This window comes from Buteo buteo, chromosome 20 (assembly GCF_964188355.1).
Source record: "Buteo buteo chromosome 20, bButBut1.hap1.1, whole genome shotgun sequence".
Lineage (NCBI taxonomy): Eukaryota > Metazoa > Chordata > Aves > Accipitriformes > Accipitridae > Buteo > Buteo buteo.
In genome coordinates, this window is record NC_134190.1 from 13,703,183 (window position 1) to 13,730,193 (window position 27,011).

The following is a 27,011-nucleotide window of genomic DNA, read 5'->3' on the forward strand; positions in this document are numbered from 1 at the left end:
TTACCAATTTACTTTTTAAGCCAAAAATCATTTTTGATTTTATTTACACTGCTGTTCTGCATAATTCTAGACATCTGCATTTAATAAACACTATAAAAAGATTTTAAAAAATAGTTTCGTATTGACTTAGAGCAGTCTGAGATAGTACCCTTGTAAGTATTGGCACTTCTGGCAAAAGTTAAGAGTTGATTTTGTCTTCTGTCCAAGTTTTTCAAGGAGTGAGTCAGACCTTCACATGTTATTACTGATATAATAGCTTTGCTGAAATGACATGCTTTTGTTCAGAACTAAACAAGGGTACCAACATGTTTCAAGATAGAATCTAGAAATTTTGTATAACACCTTCTCCTTAAATCACTATTGGTATTGCGTTTTGTTGTCATTACCTTTGGACAATCATTTTATTCAGAAGGAAGATGCTTATTTTCTTTTATCCTCTGGAAGACCAGTTATCTTGACATAAACTTTTTGATTTACCAGAGGTGTTCACTGAAAACTGCTTGGCAGAAAAAATGTGTTCCAAAAAGTGTGCAAAAATGAGAGCTCCAGAAAGTCTCTTCAGAATTATTACTTGTTACTGGAAGATCTTCAGGAAAAAATATCTTACTTTTCCCCCGAGTTCTCAGTCAACTTATTCCTCGTTGATTTGCATCAAACTAGTAAGGAGATCCAGTCTTTGGCAGCCAAAGAGGGCTTTGGCAAGCTTTCCAACTGTAGCACCTTTGGAGCCTTCCCTCATTACCCACTTAAGCAGCATTTGGTAAACTTTTTCTTTTAGTCCATCTCGTTCATAGTCGTGATCAATTTCATCAATCTCGGGATCACAGAAGCCCAGTTTACGAGCACAGTGCTTCCACTGTTTAGCCAACTTTTCTCTCACTAGATTTAGATGTTTCTCAGTCAGGACAGTAGTATTGTCTGCAAAAAGAAAAAGAAGTATAAGAAAATGGCATTGTTTAACATTTCTTCTGCTCCTTTCGCTATCTCACCTGTCCTCCCCCAACTATTTGTCGGTAATATCCAGAGACAGAATTTTAGTGATACAATCAGAAGTGGGTTTCATGGAGGCAGTATTACCCAATGACACCAGGAAAGAAACTCCCAGTCGGAACACCTGTATTAACAGGTCAGTTGCTGGACTTGCTTTTTGATCTGAGGCTATCATAATTTGCCATCTAAACCAGAAAAATAGAAAAGCTCCTTCCTAGAGTTCTTATATAGCTGACTGAGGTCTGTATGATATGTTTTATATTCAGGGATGCTATTAATTTTTTTTACTCAGGAATACGCAAGGATAGTTTAATTCAGTATTGACCAACGACAATAAATTAAATTTCAAAATCTTCCAATTTCTACCCAAATGAAGTGGTTGTGGCCCCAAGCCTGTCAGTATTCAAGAAATATTTGGACAATGCTCTTAGATATACAGTTTAACTTTTAGGTTTCCCTGGGTAGTGTCAGGCACTGGACTCCATGATCTTCATCGGTTCCTTTCAACTCAGGATATTCTATGATTTAAACTGTAAGTCAGGTGAGGACCACCAATCCTAACCTTGCTTCTACCAATTTGAGTGTTGTTATTCCTCTTGTTCATGATGCATATACATCTACTTGTACCTGGTGTCTCATAAAAGGTCATGAAACTACAGGACAAATGAGGTACACAGTATTACAGAATGGTATTAGCACAAGGGTACTTGTTTCATAAGCTCTTAAGTATGTAGTAGAAAAGGATCCAAACAGTTATTTCTCAAATATCAGAGGGAGAAAGCTGTACTGCTTTCATACGTTCCAAACCAAATGATTCTCAGATAAATATACGGGGAGAAGACATCAAAACTAGGGAGATGTTACTCTTACCAAATATACCCATTGCTTCATAATGCCTATAAATTGCCTCTGTTGCAACAGGAGAAGTGCCGATATGTTGATTGTGATCTTCAATCTTCATGTGATTGTAGGATCCAATTTGAATTCCAGAACTGTTACTTATGTTGTACTTGATTGAGTCTTCTGTATAAGGGAATTTAATACAATTTTATAAACAACCGCATATGGTTCAAAATGTCAAGAAGTAACATAAGGAGGTGGTAAGGAGGAAGAAGGTTCTGTTAATTAGAGAAGTGATTAAATATTTTTATTGCATTTGATGTAGAAATGGCCATGTACTAGCAACTGTGCGCATATTTTAATTATGCAATGTAACATAAATGTACTTTAGTGAAAGCCCATCCTATTCTACTCTGTGACAAAGTGCCATAACCAAGCCTTACATGCTGGTAGTTACTAGATTGTAAATAATATTCCCTGCACTTTAGGAACGTGTAGTAGCAGCCTTGCTTTTTGTTGACTAACAGCTTCAGGAAGTCAGTCTTCACTTGAAAGCGCTTTTCGTTTAAATCTTAAAGCCTTACTTCTGCCTCTTGGCTTTACTTTTCATAGATGTAAGCTCGGGTTTACAGTTACAGCTTCAGAGTTCTGTGAGACTACAGAAAAAACATTTCTAATTGCTCATAAGATTTCTATACTCCATGTTATACTGTGCTGTCTTGATGGCATCTCTGTTTCATAATGTATTTCATCCCCGCTATCTAGGTGTATGTTCTTCGTGGTGCACTACTTGCTCAGTGTTTGTTTCAACAACATTTCTCTCTTTTTTTTTTTTTTTCTTTTTTCAAAATTTTTGTTTTTTTCCCTGTTCTGTACTTCTGGTTCTAAGGCAAGACTAGAAAGTTTTCTGAGATACTTTAGCCAGCACAGCTAAATTGTGTGCACCTCTGGGAGCTTGCATCTGTGGCTTACTTGTATGTGATTAGTTAAACACCTAATTTGGTGTCTTCTGCTTACAGTCATCCAATTTCCACACATAACATGAAACTAAGTGGCAATTCTAGTCATGTTAGGTGACACCAGTTTTCTATTCTCTTGACAATGTTTTCTGAACTGTTTGGATAATCACCCATTAAATGTTTAAACTCTATTTTAAATGGTAAATATCACAATCTGTGTCTAAAATTGAAGTACTGATACTTAAAATGATAGACCAAACTCTGTATTTAATCACCTAAAATGATGGTTAGATGCACAAACATCCTTGTTACACACTCAATTGCAATGTGAAGTGTGGAAATCTATGGTCACATAAGAAAATCTCATTAAATGCATTTAATATTTGTTAACCTGAAACTGCTAGTCAGAAATACCTATATGTATGCATGATTAGTTTCTTGAAGTTGCGCAAAAGGAATGTGTTTTAGCATGTCTCAAAATATTATGATTCCTGTATCTTTTTTTTTTTTGAGGTGAAGGACTCGCGAAATATATTCATATTTTAGCTAAAAAATGAAGAAATCTCATGTTTACTATTTTCTTATCTGGTAACAAAATGAATCTAGCACAAGATATGAAAACATGTACGAATACTTTGTCAATATTAACAGTAAAAGTTACTGTGCTTATAACTCTCCTTTCCCAAGCCTCTACGCTTTGCTTGCTTGTCATGTTTGGGTAATGATCTAATGACTCTAAGGGGCATATAGTCAAGAAGACAGAAGCCTGCTGCTTCAAGTTTTCTTTGTAAGTGTAAACCACTTACAAACTGGAAAAACCTTGAAAGGGTTAATTTAAAGAGTTCAGGGTGCCCCAAGCAACACAACTTGAAAGGAACATATGTTAACAACTCTCAAAGACAGGACAGAATTTCATGGGTTTGAGACAGCTGAACTGCAGAGACCCGTGCCCCAAGGAAGGCTGATCAGCACAAAGCCTGCAGCTAGAGATTTGTATTAAAAATCCAGAGCAAGAAAGGACAGGTGTCCCAAATGCACGTGTGGTTCAGGAGTTGGGTAGAGTCACAGCAACCTGATGTTTAATCTAAGAAAGTGACTGGTTTAGGTGTACAGGAGATCTTACAATGCCTTCATGTTTTTAAAAGTTCTTTTACACAGATGATGTCTTTGATCCATCAAATACACATTTAATGGTGTGTACAGGTCCTGCTAGAGACAGGAATTAGTTTTACATACTGGTACTGATAACTTCAGCTGTGGTTAGGGGTATTAAGCAATAACATAAATTATTTCAAGATCCTGAAGCTTTTTGCTTTACTGATCAGGATGCAATGCATAGCTTGTTGGCTACCAGGGCAGATGAAGACTACCGCACTTACCTGTGCTTACTCTGGGTGCAGTAGGATAATATGTAAAAGTTGCCCTTGTGAAAGAAGTGGAATCCTTGTTACCTGAACAAAGAGGGAAAACAAAAAAAAGTCAAAAGTGTTATGTAAATAAAAAAGCAAATGTATGTAAAAATGACTGCCATATTTGTAACAGTATGAGCACATAGTTCATGCTTTTAAATACAAAGAGACGAGAAGCTTTTTAATAGGATTGTATCTCCTTGAATAACCCTAGTTAAAGCAATGACCTTATCATGGTTTTGTTCAATGACTAATAGCCTTAACCATCCTTGGATCCTAGCAAGGGCAATGTGCTTCCACGTGGGTATATGGATACCTGGGTAGTAGATGGCAGTGCGAGATCACAGCATAGTTATGGACTGAGCTGCCTTGTATCAGGTATTCAAACTGAAAAATATCAAACTCCCAAGCATGTTGTTATTGCTTACTGCTGAGACTGATCATGGTTTGTATTAGCACACTAGTTGTGACCAACTCTAGCAAAGGCATGGGACACCACTGCATCTTCTGCCAGTGGCAGTAATGTCTGGCAGAGATGTAACTTCCAGCCCAGGGCAGTAATCGATTTGGATGCCCACAGATGAGCTCTGCAGCTCATGATGGGGTAGTAAGAGTGACTGGGTTACAGTCACACAATAAGTCAATGGAAGAGCTGCAATGCAGCTCTTCTGCTTCGTAGTCTGACATCTGCCCCACTATGGCATGCAGCCTCCCTATAATAACTGTTTTCTTCTTTCAAACAGAAGACTTGACTTTATTAGTGATGTTGACAGTTCTAATCCCTGCCTTCTGACATGACAGGTCTCAGATTCATTTCAGTAAATAAACTCACACAAACAACTAATCACAGCCTCTGCATAAATAATTTAACAGAGTAACACCTTTGTGGCATTCTGCCTGTAAACAGCTAGGCATCCTTGATCTTCTTGTGAGACAATCTGGAAAGGAATGCCATGCTAAAAATATCCAGTATTTAGTAGGAGCAGGCTAATGTATCTCATGCTACCTCTAGCTCCTGAAAATTACATCCTATAGGCCTCTAGTTACCATTTATACTTTTTGCTAATGCTTAGTGTTCTCTTCCTTCTTTGGCTCCATACCTTCCTACTCCACAGCTCCCCAGCAAATATTGACAGAAGCTCCCCATCAGCACCCAGCTCTCTGGAGAAACCAGTTATGAGCTTTAGCTTCTTGCTGGCTCCCTGAGCTCAGAATTCTCTTACCCTGCTGCAAATCAAGTTAAAAATACCTATCTATTTTCTGAAATGCTACAAATGTTGTTTCTGCACAAGAAGAACCTATGGCATGAATGTTACATTTTGGGGAGTCAAAAGTTTTCCTTTGCTTTCCTAGAATGATTGGTAGCAGCTCTTAGTTTTGGTAGCTGCTGTAGCAGTATCTGCTGTCGGCTATTACTTGGTAGCTGAAGAGTTAGGCATTGGGTCTAATGGTCCTCTATTATACTGATGCTTTAGAAATGGTTCACTTGAAGTTAACAGCCTGAAATCAGTGAAAGCAGCATAATGAAGTCAAAGCTAGAGCATTTTAGTGACGTGAATTAACTTCAAGTACATGAAGAGAACGTCATGAAATAAATTCGCCTTTGTTGTATCACAGACCAACTGTTAACAATAAGCAGGTTGTTGTTACATAAACTACAAAACATTCTTGGCCACTTCATTTTTAGAGAACAAGTGTGTCTTCAGAAACATAGGTGTTGGGGGAGGAGGAATCTCACCTGTGTCTGTGTCTGCATTCTTTGGATACCAGTTTACGTTGGTCTGTGACTGCAAGTTTGGGCCAGATTCAGGCACAGGAGGTTTACTTAGGCTAAAGGTACTGGCTGAACACAATCCATAGAGACCCTCTGTGTTTCCCGTTAGAAGACTGTTATGGCTTGGCCCATAAAAAATATCTACATTTCCCTGTTTCGGTGGTGTTGCAGCTGGCTGTGGCCAAAAATATGGATTAGTGTTTGATCCTGTTTTTTCAGCTCTTGGATACAGTTCACTCCATTGAGGAGTAGGAGATAGCTTTGCAAATGGATCGTAGGAAACTCTTCGTCTCCTTTCTTCCTCTCTCATTTCAGGGGTATATACTACAGGTGGAACTGCTTTATCCATCCAGCTCCCAAATGCATGGTAGTTGTATTCACGCTGAAGTTTTCTTTCTAGATGATCAGCAGATGTAAATGAGGTCTCACAGCTCTCAACAGGCTGGTTCTCAGGGGAGGCAGCAAACAGGGCTTCATTAACATGACTGGTCATGGGACCTTGAGAGCTGTGTAGAGAATTAGGCTGATCTGAAAGGGAGGAAAACTAATATGTGAAATACATCCAAATGCAAGTATATAACTTGTTGCGATGAGACTAGAATCTATTAATCTACCTTTAATATTATGGTAATATATGAAAGGTGAATATATAACATTACTTCCAGCATAACCTGTGTTTTATTTTATAGAGTGCCTTTATGGAGAAGTATTACAGATTTTTATCTAGGAAGTACAAGCTTGTTTAAGCTATCAGTGTCAAAATTTCACTTAGTCAAGTGGTGTCGGAATTCATTGCATACTCTGCTTATATTGGCATCAAGTTCTCAACCACTGAAACAAACAGTTCCTGGAGGCATTTGTAGGGTCTGATTTAATAGTGTGTCTCCACTGGCATTAACTAGTGTTTAATAATTGCAAAATTGGAGTGTAACAGGCTGAAAATAACAAATACTTTGTCATTAAAGTCACGTTTGCAAATGATTATGTAAAATATCCCATCTGGTATTTCATGATGAATCCTTTTTGTCTAGTTTATTCTTCATAGTCCCAAAGAATCCACTTTACAAGTAAAAACTACCAGATAAAATAGTCTGTGTTATCTATATCTTTCAAACTAATACTCACTATCAAAGGATGCTCTACTTCGGTCTTGAACTAGATTGAGTTATGACCTGGATCATCCTGCAGCATTCCAAGACTAAACAAGAATGTAAAAATCTGCCTGTAACTACTTGTTCTTGTGTTTTTAAGGGTAGGACTACAGATGCTTTCTTAAAAAGTTCTGAAAGCTTCATAGTTGTCTAGAAAACGTTGTACATTGCCCAAAGCAAGGGACTCTGACAGACCACTGTAAAATTGGAATAAAGCATAGGTATGTGCTTCTGTTTAGCTCAGATAATGCTAGTGAACTATGGTGAGGGTTTTTGTGTGTGTGTGTGTTTTTTTCTTTTTTAAAATTTTTTTCCAAATGACCTGAATTCAGTCCATATTAGGCAGGACCAATACTGGTTCCTTTTGATGGCTGTGTATTAGTACACCTTCAATCTGACTCGCTCTGCTTCTTTTGTTACTGCTACTAGAGAGGGAGTGGGATGAATAAGCTAATACAGAAACAACCTTATCAAAAGTGACAGCTGTTAGCAATTCAGTATTAGCACAAACTATATGGCATCCATTCTTCAGGGCAAGCTTGAGATGTATGAATAGATCCTGTGGGGTATCTTTCACTACCACTGCCTGAGTAATGCCAATTGACTGGAGAGAAAAAAAACCTGACTTTGACTGACAGGCTGTCAAGATGGTATCTTTCTGCAGTGTAGATTCCCAATAAAGCCTTCTGTACTTAAAACACAAGAGCATCTGTAATCAGCTGCAGTCACATGTGATTATTTCTGCTAGGGAAATGCAATTATACTCATTTAAAAATACAGCAGTGGGGCTGCCCTACTAAGTCCATCAGTTCTACTGAAGAACAGTTACAGCAATGTAGCTTTGGGGAAGATTTATTAGTTGCGTGTTACAGTTTAACATTATTCATTTAATAATATCTTTCAAACAGTGTGAGCAAACTTAGCAAGATTTTATTTCTACAGAATTTGATATTGTTGCTTGTAAATCAGTGTTGCAAATATGATCCTATATCCTTTGCTATTAAGAAACTTTGGAAAAAGGATTCCAGATACATTACTAAAAAACTGTAATTATATCATCACGTATTAGTGAGACAGCTCTGTAAAACCATGAAACTAATCCAAGTTTTGATAGAAAAGATGAAGGGAGAGAAAATTCATCTATTGGTGCTTCTCAGATAGATTCCATAGAAAGCAAGATCATAAACAAAGGAATATGTTATAATTATGCATCCTGGCTGTATTCAGAGCATTCATAAGAAAGGCTGTAGTGGAAAATGGAAAGTCTTCATGAAATTAAGGCCTACAGACCAAGCAGTTGGCATGACTAAAAGGATGGGAAGAAAGATCAAGTATGAAAAGTAATTATCAAAGTGACTATTGAAAAATCTAATGTTAAACAAAATTTTCAGCATGGGAGAGGAAAACAGAAGAGTGTAAAATGAAATGGATTCAAACTGTGGATTGGGGAAAACTAAGTAATTAATTAATTAAGTATGACTTTTGGGAGCCTGGGAGCAAATTTAATCTTTTCAGTGGTTGTAATTCTCTCTGAAGCACTGAATAATTGAGTCTCTTCATAACCCCTTAACGGTAAGATTACTTACTTTGTACATGGTTACTTACATGGTTACTTTGTACATGGTTAAGTACAAGATTACTTACTTTATCTTTGGCAGAATACACAGAATAACTATGTGCTAGTAAGTGACTTACCTACTTGACCATTACTGGCATCTTCTGCTACAGCATCTATTTGAAGGGATTGCATCCTATTCAGCAGTTCATTTGACTCGGGCCACATTTTCTGCACATAAGAAAGAACAAATGATCAAGTTACAGGGAAAAGCTTATTCCTGTAGAACAGGAAACAGCACAGCTTCACAGTGAAGTGACCTGGATTAACAGATTCCGTGAATCTGTGGGAAGAGATCCCATACTCTTACAGAGAGCACAGCTTGACAGAAAATACCCATTGTTTTGCTACAGATGGGCAAAATCTTTTCTTCAATGACAGGAGGAAGGACTGCAATGCAACTGCAGTATATAACACTCTTACTCAGCCAAACAATACCCTTGCCTATGTGAGTATGAGCTGAATCCAGAAAGAGTGGTTTTGGATTGTCTGTCTTGTACGTAATAGCTAGACTTTCTGCAAGCAGTCTTGGTGAGAGGATGCTGCTGAGGTAAAGGTAGCAAACATGCACCCTGTTTTGTGGATCTATATTTAGTAAGTATATTCATCAACGGGGAAGAGGTGAGGAAGAAGATTTACATTCAGGTATGGCCACGTTGACTTTTTACGAAAAGTATTAGGAACAAGGAGTTCAGAGCAAATTTTCAGAAAGATGCAGTACAATTTCCTTTCTGTAAACCGTCATCCTCACTTCACTAGAGTGAAGGCAAAATCCATTCCTGTTCTATTGTTTTGATGTTCTCATTATTCAGACTTCACTGGAAGTAAAAGGTTTTTTTATCTGGAAAAATTATTTCTTAATTTCTCCCAGTGCTTTTTACTTGTAAAATAATTTCTAAAAGTAGGGTGTTGTTGTTTTTTTTTTTTTTTTTTTTAAATTAAACCCAAGAAGTACTTTCACAGACTAAAAATCAACAACTACTATCTCTTCCCCCCCCAAAATCTACTTCCTTTCAAAAGCAACAGATGACATTCTAAAGTGCATTACAACCTTAGGTCCTTAGATTTCACTTGAGTAGCTGAACTGCTTGAGCAGGGAGGTTGGACCAGATGACCTCTAGAGGTCCCTTCCAACCTCAACCATTCTGCGATTCTGTGGTCCTTTCAGTTAGGAGGCTATGGACTCTGCTTTCACGGTTGCTAGTGGGGTGGGAAAAAAAAAAAGGCTATGCTCAAACCTTCTAACTCATGTTACTACTGAAACTGTACTATTAGTTCACCATACTGACTTGCCTTGAATGCTGTATTCAAATTCTGTGCCTCGATTGGAATGGATGCTTTCCTTCCTGATAAAGTAAGAGACTCATGGCCCATTTTCTAAATAGTCCTATGGTCCCTATGGTTTGAGAGGTGTATCTGCAGAGAGCTAATACATCTAGTTTAGCTGGCCATGATCCTGATTTGGGGCCGCTATCATAAACTAGATATATATACTTCACATTGTGAGTTAGCTTGGTCAAATCAGTCCAGGAAATTTGTTTCACCAGTTTGATTTTGCAAAACTCTATTGCTTTTTTGAGCAGTCACTGGTGCTTCACAAACATCACATGTTCTCTAAACCAGAAACTTTCATTTCCACAATTGTAGACTTGGTGACAGAAGGAAGCACTTTGTGAAACCATTCATTTACAGTTTTCTTTAAAGGAAGTTGTTTTTCCTTTCTCAGTTAAAATAACTGTATGTACTCTTCTGAGCCTCATTTCACTGCAAAGATTAAACCCCTAATGCCAGGAGTTATCACTGATAGCTGTCAGTACTACTGAAGTGAGTAAATTGATAAAATCTGTGATAAAAAGGTTCCATAATCATCCCAATTGTTCAAGAACTTCTCATTCTCTTATTTTCAGTCAGGAAATCATTCTTTTTATCATAATTTATAAACTTAAAGCCAGAAAACTAAGAGAAACCAACTTGGATACTCAGGAAAAACATCTGATCTCAAATTTTCCCTGTTATTACTGCCATATAGCTTCCTGGTCTCAAGCAGGCTGGGACTCATTAGACACTGCCTGAACGCAGGACAGAAATTACCAAGAATTTAGAGGTGTGGTTTGGGGTTTGTTTTTTGGTTTTTTTTTTTTTTTTTACATTTACTTTAAATCGGATTCTGCCATGTTTTAATCTCTAGGAATAACATTTTATTTCATGAGTGAGACTTAATGGATATATGAGGAGCTTTTGCAAAGTATTATCATAGAATCAGAGTGTTACTCAGGTGGGACCTTGGGGAACCTCAGGCCCACCTCCTACTCAAAACAGGGTCACCTATGGGGTCAGAGTTGGTAGTTCAGAGCTTTGTGCAGTTGGGTGTTGAAAACCTCCAATGATGGTGACTAGACAACCTCCATAGGTAACCTGCTCCACTGTCTTCATGGGGACAAATTTTTTCTCTTACACCCAGTTTGAATCTCTCTTGTTTCAGCTTATGTCCGCTGTCTCTTGTCCTCCTACCATGCACTGCTGTGAAGAGCTTGACTCTATCTTCTCAATAAACTCCTCATAGGTAGGGGCAGGCTGCTATTTATGTGCCCCCAAAGCCATCATGTGTCTGGGCTGAAATAACCCCAGTCCCTCCTCATATGGCAGGACTAACAAGCACTGAGCAGATCTGCTTGATCTGCTGCCCGTGACACTGCTGGTACAGCCCGGGATGCTGCTGGCATTTCTGGCTGCCAGGCAGGCTGTGGCTGGTACCCAGGTTGCTGCTCACCAGCACCCTGAGGTCCTTCTCAGCAGTGCTGCTCCCCAGCCAGGCAGCCCCCAGTTGGCACTCAAGTCAGGGGTTGTTCCAGGTGCAGCACATTGCATTTGTCCTTTCTGAATTTCAAAAGGTTTCTATCATACCATTCCTTCAGCCTGCAGTGGGCAGCCTTGCCCTTGTGATTGTATTCACTGGTGGTCCTAGTTTGGTGTCACGTGCACACGTTATGAGAGTATGTTCCATTACAAGGTCACTGATAAAGGAGTAAACCAGGGAAGACCCCAGTATAGTAGACCTCTGCACTACTGCAGTTGTTACTGGCCTCCAGGTGAAGTAGGACCCACTAAGTGCTACCCTCTGAGACTCACCATTCAACCTGTTCTCATCTGCCCATCCAGATGGTAACATCTGAACTTGGATACAAGAACATTTTGGGAGACAGTGTTGAAAGTCCTCCTAAAGCTGAGATAAATGACATGCACTGCTCTCCCCTCATTCACAAATCCAGCCATTTTATTACAGAAGGAAATCAGGTTGGTCAAGCATGATCAATCTCAAAGGGGCAGAATCTGGCCATAACTGAGGTTGGGGAGAGGGGTGGGGAACTGACGCTTTAAAATGCTTAGAAAGTTACTCACTTTTAACTCCTTCAGATCTTCTTCAATATTTTTTCCTAGATTTTGATAGTAAAATGGCTTGTATCTTTGACTAATTTCTGCAAAAAGAACAGAGCTAAGTGAAAGTGGTTTCTAATGGAATATAGAAGTGATTTATACTGTCAACAATTTTGATGGATAAGGATTGAATAAAGACTTGTATAAAGTCAGAAACAGGAAAATTATACATACATTTGGAATCTGTTCACGCAACTCATTTAGCCTTAATATAGTAACAAGAACAGTCAAAGGCTAGTTGCGTTGTTCATGGAAGGCTGATCTGGGACAGCTTTTGAAACTGGTTTGGGTAGGGTATTTTCTCAGTCAGACCCAAGATATACTATGTCACTTGATGTTAGCTTTTCTGTAAATTTCAGCAGGAAGATTATAGTGTGCTGAAGAAAAATTATCAGCAGGTATAAGTCTATTGGCTCTACCCACTCACTAGTATTTCTCAGATTTGTAAATGTTGGACCAGATCCCATTTTTAGTCAGGGTACAGGGAGCACGCTTTACTGGGCATGTGAATTGATATTTCTATTTTCAAAGCAAAAATTTATTTTAAGAGGAAAACACTCAAGTTTGTTTTGCTTCATTACAGACTATTGACGCACATGTAACAAAAAGAATCGCAAAGCAATGCCTTACCTGCAAAGGTTGGCCGTTTCTCTGACTCTTGCTCCCAGCATTGTTTCATTAAGTCAATAATTTCCACTGGACATTTATCAGTGATCTCCTTTATGTCTGGTCTGTTTCCATTCATGATGCCAAAGCAAATCTGGGCTTCATTTATACAATCTGAAAAATAAAATTCCCTATCAGATCTTGATCACGGGTTTTGCTACCTTTCTGTAGGTAAAAGAAATAGTGAAGCAGCTCCCTGTGTGTTTGTGGATATATAAAAGAAGATTTCAAAGAAAGGTGACTGATTTACAGCTATAAATATCTCACACTAGTGAATTTTAATTCACTGCCCTAACTTCCATGGATTAGAGATTTATTTTAAGATTAATATTTACTTTTACATATAAGATGTGCCCAGTGTGAGTAAGGGTGACATCTAGCTCTCTAGAATCTGAATCTCAGTTATGCTCTGCACTGGGTATGAACACAAAGATGGCCACACAGGCAACGTTTAGCTATTCAGTTAGCAAAAAATCCATTCAAAATGATAAACACATTACTCTGGAATTCCACAGTCTGCTCCTATTGTTCTACATGACAATACTACTGCATGTTGAGAAATTAGTACCATACAGCTGAGAAGCTGTAACTGGCTATATGACCATTCCTGTTACAAGAAAAACCACATGTAACCAGCCTACCTCAGGCAATAGTATACATCAAAGTTTCCATCCTGGCCTGCCCAAGATTTGTTTAACTTCTGCCACTGAGTGCAGGTTTATGCCCATACCATGTGTATGCAAATAGTTTGGGCTCACGCCTACCTTTCAATTCAGATATTCCTGTCCACGCTTATAAGTCAGGAATGATGCAACTAATGCCTCTCACTGGCCATGAGGTGCTGAACAGGCGCTATTCTTGGGCATAACTGATTTAATCTACTAATCTTCATTTTATAACTTTAAATGCTTAACATTTGTAACTTCGTTTTGTGATCGTGTCCTTCTGGGAGTAACTTACGTTCATATGGCTCTTTGTTAGCAAAAATTGCCCAGATCACTATGCCGAAGCTGTAAACATCTGATTTTTCCACAGGTTTTACATTAACACAGCGTAAATGCTCTGGGGCCATATAGAAAAGAGTCCCAGCATTGTTCTGGCAAGTGCTCTTGATTTGCTTCTGTCGGACAGTCTCTTCTTGGGTCAGCCGGCTCCAGTTCTTAAAGGAGGCAACACCAAGATCTGCAATCTGAAAAATGAGACACATCAGAGCTAGTGCTGTGATGAAGAGGAGATAAACAAGTATTTCAAGCAGTGCTCAATTTTGTAATGAATAGCTGTTAATAACTTACCTAAAAATGAAACACTGCAAAAAATGCAACTACAAGAAAGGAAAACAAACTACTTGCTGTTTTATGGGTGGTTTTTTTTTCCCCAAATAAATTATCACTGTCAACTGAGAACAATTAGGCTGAATGTTCATTATTAACTTAACCTCACTTGGAACAATCACCCAATGTAAGAAAAAAGGTTGGTTTTGCTCATAATGACAATCACGTTCAAGATCTGCTTGCAGTGCTCATGGCAGAACAGAAGACCCATATAAGAACAAGCTAAGATTCAAATCCAGAAGTAATCTATGAGATGGGCAGATATCCCTCTTCCCTTACTACCCTTTGCATTTAGATTCCATTTAACTCAAGTTCCTTATATCTTCCTACAGAAAGGGGGAGGAAGAGGATCTAAAGTGATGTGATGTGTATGGCAGAGAGACATGGAAAAGGATAGCATGGGATAAGTTAAAGCAGGGATACCTGGGTACTGTGTGCTTGACAAGGTGATGTTACTGAAACCTTAGGGTGCAGTTTTACAGCTAGACTAATGGCTGATGGCGAATAAAGTAATCCTTCCCTCCTTTCCCCACAGCCTTCTGTTATGTGCTACCTCTGCTCCTCCTGTTCCAGCACTGACACTTACCTGACACTGGGAAGACCTAGTGCAAGGCACTCAAATGGCTTGCCTAATCAAGTGCACCACAACAGAAGGGTAGCACTGCCAACAAGACAAATTGTAATCTGCTGGTTTGGCTGCTTAAATCAGGGCAGGGTGGTCAGATTAGCATCAGTGCTAAGACAAGGGAACAGGAGATCAGCAGGAGAGGAAAAATGGAAGAAAATAGGACTGCCTCTCTTGGCCACAGGCAGCTGTCAAACTGAGTTGTGTAACCCAATCACTTCAGATAAAACTGAGGTGACGTCTTGCCTTATTTATAACTTGCTTTTCTTTTCTTTCTTGTTGCCTCTAACTAGCTTATTGTTCCTCTTGAGTTTCTGAAGCTTTGGACTAAATTTACAGGTCATGTATTCAGAGGAGGAGGACAATGTAAGTGATATTCTGCTGAGGAAGCAGGAGTCCAAGTTCAGGTCTACAAGTGAGAGGTTTAATGTGATAGAGGAAGACATGATATAAATCTTCCAACATTTGCAGTTACCTAGAACAACTATTTCCCTTTATAAATATTGGCAAGGTTAGACACATTCAAGCAGAGAGATCATACAACAGCTGCCTTAAATTATACTTTTAATTAAGCTGCTTAAGGAAGTCTGATCTTATTCTGAATTTGATCCTGGGTTGCAGTTCAGTTTGTCATGCAGCATGATGATAGCATAGTTTGGTCCTGTCCATATAAGCAAGCTGAAACCCCCAAAACCATCCAATTTACGCTTAAAGCAGATCAGGATTTTTTTTATTTTTGGCAAAAAAAAAAAAAAAGTTTATACCTCTTCTCTGCAAGCTGCTTATACTCCACTAGGACTTGCTGCTATATTAACCTTGTCAAAAAACTTCTCACTAATTTACGTGTGAGAAATACCAAATGACAAGGCTCTCTTCACAGGAATTTATTCTGTAGTTTCAACCGTAATGGGGTGGTTATTTCAGCAACTCACCTTGACCAGAGACAGGATGTTTGATGAGGACTGCTGCAAATTCTACTCAGGTTTATTCAGGAGTAGACTCTATATCTATGTGTCTTGATCCAAAACCCCACTAAAGTTAATAGAAGGGCTTTGGAACAGGCTTATAAACCATTCTTTGAAGTAGTCTCCTGCTGCTTTTTTTGTAGCTGCTGTCTGTCATTTTAAAATGATGACTAAGGGAAAAAAGAGAGAGACAAAGAGGAGAAGATGATAGGCAAAAGAAGGAAAGGAATAAAAAGGAGGAGGTAAAGGCAGGAGGAGAAATTACAGCAATAAAGGACAAAAGGCATGATCCATAAGGCATTCTATTTTGTTTCAATCTCTATGCGTTAAGGTTTGTTTTTTTTTTCTGTTTTGTTATTTATAGTTCATTAATTCTCAACAATATTATTCATTTTTTTAATGCCCTTAGTGATTTTTTTTTTCCACAGTTGGGGGAAGATTATGCAAAGCTCAGGCTCAGAGATTGTATAGGCCACCATACTTCAGTGATCCACTGCTAACACTCTTGGCAATAGCTCGCTACACAGCAAAGGAGTTCATCTACCAATCAGGAATACTAACCAATGCAGCTGAACTGGGTTCTTCAACCCAAATCCCTAGCCTTCTCCATTTACATTGTTCTAACACGTACCTTAATGTGGAAGTCTGTGTCTACAAGGATGTTTTCTGGCTTTAGGTCTTTGTGTACGAAACCTTGCTCATGCAGATAAAGCATTCCTTCTGTGATCTCCAGCACGAAACGCCCTTTCACTGACAAAGGCAGTGAGAGCTAAAACAAAGAACAAGAAATACCATCTATTAAAAAATGCTACTACAACCATCAAATTAAAAAACAATCTTTAAAAAACAAGTTTCTTTCTCAGTCCCAAGAATACCTCTGCTCAAGCCATAATAAAAAAGAACTAAGGTCCTTCTTGGATCTAAATTTTTGCATTGAAGTAATTCTAGAGTCACTCCATATTTACAAAAGCATTCTTCTTTAGCAAATTCTCCACTTATCTCTACAAACACTCCTGTAAGTTTGAACCTCTAACTGTGGTCTGCTCCTCTGATGCACAGGAAAGCCATAGCTGTCCTCTGCTGTCTCTAGAGAAGGCAGGGCTGCTGCTGGCTCTTTAACACAGAAAGGAGAATGAGAAGCTAAAAACTCCATTCTTTGGAGATTGCAGTAACATCTTGTCCCCTTCAAGCATCTTATCAACCCTAAGGAGCGGCAAGGGATGAAGCAATTCACTGCTCACCTTCTGTAGCACTTTCATCATGTTGCCCCGGTCCACATACTCCATCACAAGTGAGTAGTTTCCATCTTCCAAAATTATACCTAGTAGTTTTACCACACGGTTATGCTGCAGTCTGCGCATAATCCTGCCTTCTTCAAGGAGGGAAGCATTATATCTGTAAAACAGAAATTACGCTGAACTTAGGTGCCAGGCAAGAAAGAACACAGGGATGAAAATGCTGTTGATTCATAATGAAAACAAGGGCCAAACATGTCAACATCCCTAAAGCCACTGTAAGATGAACTATACCTTCAGCTGGTTTTGAATTGATACAGTTTTGTTCATGCCAGGTTATATTCTCTAAGTCTCAAACGCCTTGCACAGAGACTGTCTGCTCAGCCTGATTTTAAGGTCTGCTTTTCAGAAAGTGCATAAGCACTCTTCTTGTAGCTGCACTGCTGGTTGTGTATGTCCAAATCCCTGAACTGGCGTGGGATCAGGACAGGGCAGGGCTGAAAGAGTCTTCGGACAAGGAGGATTGAGACACATTCCACTGCCTCTTGTACAGGAAACCATACAGGTCTCTTTTCCAAAGGGCTGGTATTCACATTCAAAATGGATTTATTACAGGGGATCCATCCACGTACTGGATGGTGATAACATGTACTAATGATTACAGGTTTAGGATGAATTCAAAGCCTAACTCTTTACCTGGGCCTCAGTACAACCCATCAATAGTCACAGGTACACAGCTGGGAGCTTGCTAAGGGTGTGAGAGAAGGATGGTACCTGTTATATTAAATAGTATTCTTTTTACCGTTGCTCCTGTTCTAGTCATAGGGCAAAAGAATATAAGAAAATCTTGAGACTATGTTGCTTGCTAATGCTTTCCTACCCTGTGACTTAACATGAAACTGCTCTCTCCCTCTGTGTTCCTCTAGTACTAGAGAAGAAAGTGGCTGTTTTGTTTGCATTAGGCTCAGCTGTAAATTTGCTTAAGGCTTTTGGTTCAAGACTTTAAGGAATAACAAGCTTATGAGCCTGTGTAGTGAGAAAGTAAAAACACAAACCATACAGGCTTGTCCATTTTAACTGTGTTCATCCCAAACTGTCAGTGCAGTTTGCAAACTACTAGAATCTCTTAATTCATTTTTCACTGGCAAAATAAAAACTCAGTTAATTTATTTATTATAACCCAAACTAGAAGAACGTGGGATTTTGTCTCTCTCTAGTGGATGACTCACAGGAGAGTTTCAGGATCATTACGGCTCTGAGGTAGCAGAGCTGCAATGTGACCTGAATCCACTGAAATCAACAGCTAGTTCAATCCTTGAATTAAAACAGCAGGCTCGGCTCACTCTGCTTTTTCTCAAGGGAGAGAGGGTTACATTCTTGGTATTATACGTGTGACATTGGAGTCCTACTGATAGCTCATATGTGTTTAGTTCCTAGTGGACATCTACGGTTGGACAATTATATTGAAAATTGATCTGCAAGCTTGAAAATATCATGTGCCCACTGAGTTCCTGCATTTCCTTAAGTGTGCAAGAATGCCCTCAATTCTTAACAATCCAGTGTGCTCGCCTTACAACAGAAAACAGGAACTTCACTGGAACAATGAGCTAAAACTAAAAAAGTTGGCTCATGAGGGAAAAAAGGAAAATTTGCAGGACAGCTGCTAGTATTGTCTTAGAGTATTTTTCCCACATACAGTATCTCCAGAATCCAAAGATCTGAAATTATTACACTTAATTTAGATTTATCTCCATTGAGTTTAGAGGATTCCTTAGACTAACAGAAAGATAAAAATCAGAACTAAGGTCTGTAACTTACTCAGTGCGCTGGGGTCCTGTATACACTTTTTTTAATACCACATATCCATGTTTCTTGTGAAAGCATAAAGAAATTGTTCCAAATCCTCCAGCATCTAATGGTTTTTTTTCAAGCAAATCTTGGGTGTTCATGTGGATGTCTTCCAGAGACATGTTTGCAGTCTTTGTGGCTTAGCAATTAAAACAAAATCAAGTACCCTAGTGCTTCTGGACCTGTAGTATAAAGGAGGAAAAAGAAGTGTCATTATCAAGCATGTAGCTGTTCCACTAAATAAGCACGTATGCAAGGAGCGGGACACAAGCATATACTCTTGTGACCTTTATGAACACAGGACCTCAGTTTGATACCAAAGATGCTGTGGTTCTCACAGGATCAGACCTAAAGGTCACAATGATTTATCTTGTCAATCCATTACAGTTATATTAAGTAGATGTAAACCCATTTCTTCACCTGAGGATCTCAAAGTACTGTTCATAAATAGTTTTTATTCATATAATACGCAGTAGATTGGTACTGTCCCTACAATTCACACGTGCAAAAACTGAAACCCAGAAAAATCAAGGGCCACAGTCCCAAAGGCAGGTAGTGCCTAAGGATTCTGATAGGTATCTCATTTTCTAAATTGCCTGAACATGGGCCTCAGGTGCCCAGATACTTATATAACTCTAACCTACCTTTTAAGCATCTTTGAAAATCCAGGTCTAAAGGGTTTGCTTGAAGCTTAAAACAAACAAACAAACAAAAGGTTTCTCTGGAGAGTGAAACAAAGAACCCAGCTTCTGTGGGAAACTTATTTTCACAGCTGTCTGAATTTAAGGAGACAAGTGCTAGGAAGGACTGTGGTGGGGATATAAGGCAACTTCTCCCCTGCCTCTCAAAAAGAAGAGGAACAAAGAAATTGTGAAGGTTTGCAGTATCTCCTAAGTACACCAAGAAAAAAAGAGAGCTTGGGGGAGCCTATGAAATGGGTAGATAAGTAAACCTCAGCAGATGCCAGAATAATTTTAAGTCTTTGATAAAGCTGTGGTGCTCTCTTGCCTAACACATCTCTCTGGACGTGAAACCTTAAAAGAAGGCTAGACAGGCGGTACCTTTGGCACACACCAATAAGTTGCATTGCTAGCACAGGTGCAAGCCACAAGCTCTCTTTTTTCCCCTTACTGAACTTTTACTTTAAGCACCTTACAACGGGTAAGGAAAGAGCTTGCTGAGAAAAGACAAAGTCCAAGAGTCTAGCAGGGCTGTTCAGTTTCCATTCCTCTTGGGTGACTACAACACACAGAGCTGGGAGAAAGGCACCATTTCAAAGGGCCACTATCAGCAACAGTAGATTGGCTCATTCAGGCAGTTAAGAGCTCTAAATAGTGTAGCAAGGGGATTAACAAATTTTTCAGACTAACAAGTGACTGCTAACTACTGTGCACCTGTATCATCAAATCTCTAATTGAAAAGATTGCTTAATGTTGTTACGAACATCAGCTGCAGCCTAATTACCACAACCTCTTTCTGGAGCCTGGGGAATAAGGAGGTAGAGGAAGTGTCTGTAGAAGGTAGGTCTCTGAGGGAAAAGAGATGTTTATGTTTGGAAGTTGTCTGGTCAGTTCAATACTGACAAGCCAAAATAGAGAAGAGTAAACTTAATTAAAAAAAAAGTTGCACCTGTAGAAGAGACAAAGCAAAAGCTTCCTCTTCTAAGTGTATATATACTCTATGGGCTGTTGCTGTATAGACATGGAACGTAGAATCGTTGAGGTTGGAAAAGACCTTCAAGATCATTGAGTCCAACCATTAACCATGCCCACTAAACCATGTCCTGAAGTACCCTGTCCACTTGCTTTTTGACACCCTTTCTACAGCTGGAGCAATGTGCTCTCTTCAGAGTTTTTGTCTTTGGCTTTCCTGGATTTGAAAGGATGCAGATTTTGTTTTGCTGGAGTACTAGCCTGTGTTATGAGAACAAGACTAAGGATATAATTGCATTTGTTTACTAAGAAGGTAAGCTCTGCTATGCCTAATAATTATTAGGGGAGAGGAGACTGTTGTGTTTTGTTTGTTGTTGGTTTTGGTTTCTTTAAATTCCTTTACAGTTAATCAAATAGCTAAGTAACAAATGACTCACAGAAGTGCCAAGAATAGCCACTTCTACTCTCATAGGTGAGCGCTCGTCTCCCTGGAAGTTTCTGGTGATGGTTCTCTGGCTTTCTGGGGGTGGTGCTACTGACTGTTGTGTAGATGGGGTGGGTGTCACAGGTACAAAGGCTGGAATTCAGTCATGAGACTTTAATGTGGCATAAACTAATGTCTTGCTTCTTTATCTGGATTCTCCCTTTCAGGAATTGTTTCAAAGGCACATATCTATGGTAATTTTTCCATGCTAACAGTGACTATGCATCTTAGTTATTCCTGTAAGAATTGCACGTGCTCTTCTTGTGAAGGCAAATTGGATGTGTAATTTTGAATGCTGAATCTCTAAAGCTGCATTAATACTATTGATAGCTTGGGGATGCCATTCAATACCACATAACTTGGCAAAAAACAGCTCTGCCTCAAACTGCAACAATATTGGACCTTGTTCCTATTTACATTGCTAATACCTGTTCCTACCAAGCAGCATGTAGTCACCATAACCAGAAGGCTTGGAAATTCAGAAGTAATAACTTCTGAAATCATAAGACATCTGTTGAAATGAGTTGGACAACACTCAACAGAGGGAGTTTTCCCATAAGATGGGAGGGAACCCTCCTCCTTGGGCATGCTCTCTTATTAGGATGCTACTACTTTTTTTTGTTGTTGTTATTAAGTAGTGAAGTACTTTGAGTAGAAGCTCTTTGATCTTAAGACTTCAAACCCAAAGTTTTTTGTAGAAAGGAAAGCAATCTCTAGCCAGGTTTTTAAGCAAAGACTACATATTTCAGTACACTATTTAACATGAGGCTATTGGCTGATGTTACCTGGATATGTCAGATGATACAGAAATCAAGGGGGGAAGCTCAAAGGCTCCAGTTCATTCCAAGCTTACTGCTTTTTACTGAGATACATGGTGATTCACATGTATTCTCAGTACCTATGATACACCAGTGCAAACACCACGTATCTGTGGTTAAGAGACAGGAAGTTTTGTAGTTTGGTTTAGCCTAACCTTACATAAGCTACATGTACTTCTAGGGGTTAACTCGTGTTCCGTGAGGCAGCCCTCATCTGTATACTTGAGTGATTATAAAGCAGGTTTTTTCAATATAAATTCTGAACATCTGTATTAGGGTGGGTTCATATTTAACAAGTGCCAACATGTATTATGAAAACTTTGAACACTGGTTGCTAAAAGAGAGGGATTTTTGCCCACTAATATGTTTGAGTTTTCTTTAGAGAGAGATAAAAGTGTAATAAGTGCATTTGTGACATTTTTCTTTTTAACACCACAGTTATGTACTCCCCTCTAATGCCCAAAGGGCACATAAACTCCCAAGAATCGTGACCCGGTCACGAGGTCATATCGGGCCTGGTCACCACTCAAAAGCAGTTTGTTCTCTTCTAATGATTTGTTACTGATCTGATGTAGATCTTGTGTAGCCTGCACAGTTAGGGAGGATTGCTGAGTGCATTAGCACGTTAATATGAAAAAAGTTTACACGGTAATAGCAGCCCTTTTGGCCTAATGATGCTCTCAGGGCACAAGTTCTTGAGAGGTGTTACAGGTATAACTGGAGAAAGTGAAGAAGTCTGCAAGCATCAGAACTTGTGGCCATGTAGTTATCAGGAACAGAAGGGAATAACAGACAAGAACCAAAGCTGCTATCACCAATACAGGTAACAGGAGATAAATGGAAGGGTCCCTGCAGCTGAAGACAAAAATACTGCATGCATGGAAGATGTTTCAAAAGCTGTCAGCCCATCTCAACTCTGCTGCTGTAACTCTCATAACCCACTCTGTCTAAACCTTTCCCTTCGGCTAAGGGTTTTCAGCTGTTGTATTTTGTCACTGATGAATGACTTCCCCCCACCTCTCCTTTGGAGGTAGCAAAGAAAATACCTGTGCTAGATCAGCAGCAAGTTGCAGAAGGGATCCTGTCGGAAAGCGAGGGAGACCCAACACAAGCAAAGCAAAAGTGTTCATGAAACACGAGTTTTGGTAGCTCTGGAGCAGAGGGAGGGTGGAATGCACTGCGACATTCGGCAGGACCAGAGCAGAGGGAGGGTGGAAAGGGAAGAGGAGGGGCTCTGCGCAGTGGCTTGCACCGGTGCAACTGTGTCACAGTCGGTTCGGTTTTAGCACAGAAGCGGTCACAAAAGTGTATTCTTGTACGGGAATTAGGCCAGCCTGCCTCGGCAGAGGCACCTCGTACTGCCGCGGCTGCCGGAGGAAGGCGCCAGCCGGGGCCGGGCCCTCCCGGTCAGGCCGGGCTCGGCCCCCGCAACCCAGCTGGCAGCCGCGGCGCCCCGGGCGGGGAGCGCCAAACGCACCCGCTCGCCGGCGCCTCGGCAGGAGACGCGGGCCCGGGAAGTCCTAGCGAGAGGTCTCCTCCGGCCTAGTTCCTCGTTGGCCGACTTGACATGTCCTCCTCCTCCTCCTCCTCCTCCCGGCGGCTTCCTGCCGCCGATGCCGCCGCCCCTCGCACGCACCGCTTCCCGTCGCGGCGCCCCGGGGGTTCCTCCGTGGCCGGGCGACCCTTCCCAGCGCCACCGCCGGCAGGCGGGGTGGGTGGGTTAGGGGGATACGCCGCAACCCCGCCGGGCCACCTCGTCCCGGGGCCCGTCATCCCGCCGGCCCGGCCGCGGCAGCCCCCCGGGACCCGGACCCGGACCCCGCAGCGGCGGCAACTTCGCAACACGGAGGGGGGTGGCGCGGGTCCCCCCCCCCCCCCCCGCCGCCCCCCCTACTCCCGGTCCGCGGTGCCTTACCGTGGCTGCGGGCCGCTCTCCGCCCTCCTGCCGCCTCCCTCGGGAGGGCCCGGCGGCGTCCGGGTGCGCCCTCACCGGCCCCGCGGCGGCGGGAGGAGGGCTCGGCACAACCCGCCGCCGCGCCTGCTCGGAAGCAGAGGAGAGGCGGCTCGGGCTCGGCCGAGGGCGCCGCGGAGCTGCTGCTGCCCCCGGGGCTGCAAAGCGGCCGGGTCTGTGCGCCGAAAGGCACGCCCGCTGCCGGGAAGAAGGGTGCGAGCCCTGCCTGCCCAGGCACCCGGCGCCTCCCAGCATCGCTGCCTCTCGCCGCCGGCGCCTGGAAGGGGTCGGCTCCCAGCGCCCACCCGCCGGTGTGAGCCTGGTGCGGACCATCTACGAAGGGTGCAAACCTGGCCACGTTACCGAGACTGACAGCAGCTGGGAGTTTGATGCGTGGTCGAAATGCATTTCTTTGTTGTTGTTTTGGTGCCGAAGAGGCAGCTTTTCGTTCAGGAAGGGCGGAGGCAGGAGTTTCTCCTCTTTGTCAACAGTCTTGGGGACCGCTGCAAAAATACGTAACCTAAAAGGACTGCCATGAACCATCTAGTCCATCCTCTTGTGGAGGTCAGGTGTGTCTAGGGCATCTCTGAGATTTTATGTAGTTTGTTATTGTCCTAACAGCAAAGAAGATGCCATAACTAACACATTCTATTATTTTCATTAGGAAAACTGTTCTCGTATAGAAATAGTGTCTAACGCAGCTTCTTTACATAAGACTGACCCCTTCGCCTTTCCTCCAGTGAAACAATGGTGATGATGAGTGTCTACCCTCTTTGCCGTGACCTTCCCATTCTGGGGAACTGTTGCATCCCCCACGGTGCTTTGTGGATGCTGTGGAGTTTGCGGCTCAGTACTACTAGGCACTACCAGAACAGCAGCAGCAGATCCACGTGGGAGGACAAGAGCAGCCCACAGCTTGTGTTTAAGGGAGGGAGCCTTTCTAAAGCTGGAGGGCAAGCCTGGTAGTGATGAGAGAACAAAAGTGGTCTAGGAACCTGGTCCTCTTTCCTGGTAGAAGCTGAGGCCCCAGACTGCCCTAGATCTGGAAGAAGCACAATGCCCACAGAGGGTTTGATTTAATTTTGTGCTAAGCCCCATGGTAGATTTCATGGATGGAGTCCTCAGCTGTGGAGGACTTCTGAGGCTATGTTTGTACCGGTCCTATTCCTGCCACATACAAACAAAACATTAGCAAACAAAAGAACCCCATTCAGTATTATGTGGCCTTGGGGATTTAGATGGGGGCGCTGGTGTGTAACGCTGGCACGTTCTGGGTCTGTGGCCCTCTCCAAGTACAGAATTTGTCCCTCATGGTCAACAACATAGTATCTGAATTCCTAAACCACCCATGTACCTTTATCTGCCCTTCTAGAAGACACAGTCTGATTTGTGCCTTCTGCTGGCCAGCATGTTCATCTGCTAGGGGCAGGTAGCTCCCACCTTCCAGCTTTCTGAAAGGTGTCTCTTTGGAAAGACAGATGGGAAACAGTAGTATGCAGGTGGCTGCAGTTTTGGAGAGGTAGAACAGCCTTGGTGATAGCTTTCAAGTTTTCTCTCCAAGACTTGAGGCAGTTTTCTGCACCTTGTTGGACAAACTGAACAAGAGGCTTCTTTCCAAGAACTCTCCAAAAAATGCTCAGTGCAATCATTTTCACTCTTAAAAAAAATCTTGGCAACAGTATTGGCATGTGCCCAGCGCATCCCTGTTTTCCACTGATTCTGGATCAGCTAGTACTGAGGCAGAACAGGAGTTTAATGCTCTGACAGCTGCAGATGCAAGGGCTGATCACACCTGCTATAATGAGGAGACACAGGACAGCTACGCTGAATTGCCAGACTAAGCTCATCACAGTTTGAATACAGACATCTCATGTCCATCCACATTGTGAGGTATTGTAAGGAGGATGTTATTAAACCTGCAGTCCAGAGAATCTGGGACATTTGTCAACTAAATAAAGCAAAAGGAATTCCAGACATGGTATCTCTGGTGGGCTGATCATGCAGTTTTAGTCTTCCGTGGCAATCCCAAACATTACAGGAATCTTTTGATAATGTTTTATTTCTGAGGTTTTTTGTTTTGGCTTGGTTTTTTTCTGCTTTTGAGCTTTGCATTGTGTGTGTGGCTGAAGACATGGGCTGAAGGCAGGAAATAAGATGGCTAAATTTATAAGAATTTTGTGGTTAAAAAGGTTTCAGTCTCATTCAGTGGTGGTTTGCCAACAAGTGCTAGGCAAAAGACCGAAATTAGCATTTTTTTGTTGGTGCTTAGAGGTCAGTGTTGCCAGTTATGACAGTCCTTCTCAAAATGAATAGGGAAAAATAAATTGATCAACAAATGCAATCTGAATTTATGGAGAAATATCTTAACTCTGAGAAGAAAGGAAGGTTATCCTGAACTGGACGATAAGGCCAGTACAGTTTTAATGCTTTTCACAATAATGCATTTATGTGAGCAGAAGTTTTCAATTTTAGTATTAATGAAAATAAAATAAGCCCATTAGTTCTTTTTACTTTAACTGAAGTTTTTGCTAATCTTGACCAAACCTTCACTTTCTTTGTACTAAATATCTCAGTCATCTTATTAAAACTGACATAAAAAAAAGTAAATATATAGAATTCTAAATGCTTTATTTTTTTTTTTAACATGTAGCTGTTTTTATTGTCAGCAGGGTGAAAACTGCTGTATGTGAAACCTGCAGGTTTCATTGCACCACTGAAAAATTGTATGGGCTGATAAATAAAAAGTGTCAAAACTCCACAGTGCTAGACCATGGCTACCTGGAATGGTTACCTGTCTCATTAATCTTAAAAACTAAAATCAAATTACAGTAAGCTTGTGCCATAACAGGAGAGTGACTTCACACAGGGTTATTTTCCTGGTATTAACTTTGAAGGCTATAGTGTATTAAGCTTTGCCTACAGAGGTTTGAATTTTTCCACTTCTTCCTCTCCACCTGCAGTTTGCTGCCAGGTATCTCTTTAGAGGCTTTTCCTTCTCCATGTCTCACGTGAATTGCGAGCTCCGTAGGGACCTGAGTGTAATTGTGCTGTGGCTGTCCCCAGCTAAAGGCTCCGCTGAGCCCAGCAGGGATGAGTGTTCCCTTGCACAGGAGGTTCTCAGCTCTGGAGATGAGTCAATGCTGAAACATTAATTCTGGGCTCAGCACCCTGCCCAGAACTCTGGGGAGGGGGATCATTGGTGGGCAAAACCCTAAGGAGATATTTGTCTGTAATCTTTTTGTAATCTACCTTTTAATCTAAAG

At 41.1% G+C, this 27,011-nt stretch overlaps 1 protein-coding gene across 1 annotated transcript; it reads right to left on the reverse strand.

The window, feature by feature from the left end:
- Nucleotides 1–18: 18 nt before the first annotated feature.
- On the reverse strand, nucleotides 19–23,860 carry RIPK1 (receptor interacting serine/threonine kinase 1). The gene is made up of 12 exons (XM_075052257.1): nucleotides 23,713–23,860; nucleotides 18,814–19,025; nucleotides 17,002–17,155; nucleotides 16,392–16,529; nucleotides 13,800–14,028; nucleotides 12,804–12,953; nucleotides 12,138–12,214; nucleotides 8,819–8,909; nucleotides 5,937–6,500; nucleotides 4,169–4,240; nucleotides 1,861–2,013; nucleotides 19–918 (listed from the first exon to the last, which is right to left on the reverse strand). The coding sequence occupies exons 2-12, from the start codon at nucleotides 18,963–18,965 to the stop codon at nucleotides 632–634; spliced, it is 2,067 nt and encodes a 688-aa protein (XP_074908358.1). The 5' UTR covers nucleotides 18,966–19,025; nucleotides 23,713–23,860; the 3' UTR covers nucleotides 19–631.
- Nucleotides 23,861–27,011: the final 3,151 nt, after the last annotated feature.

Excerpts from the sequence above, each read along its gene's own strand:
- RIPK1 (XM_075052257.1), bottom strand. The coding sequence starts at position 18,965 with ATGTCTCTGGAAGACATCCACATGAACACCCAAGATTTGCTTGAAAAA. Across the intron at positions 16,530-17,001 it reads TGATGAAAGTGCTACAGAAG|CTCTCACTGCCTTTGTCAGT; the intron begins GTGAGCAGTGAA and ends TCTTTGTTTTAG. Across the intron at positions 8,910-12,137 it reads AAGATCTGAAGGAGTTAAAA|AAAATGTGGCCCGAGTCAAA; the intron begins GTGAGTAACTTT and ends TCTTATGTGCAG.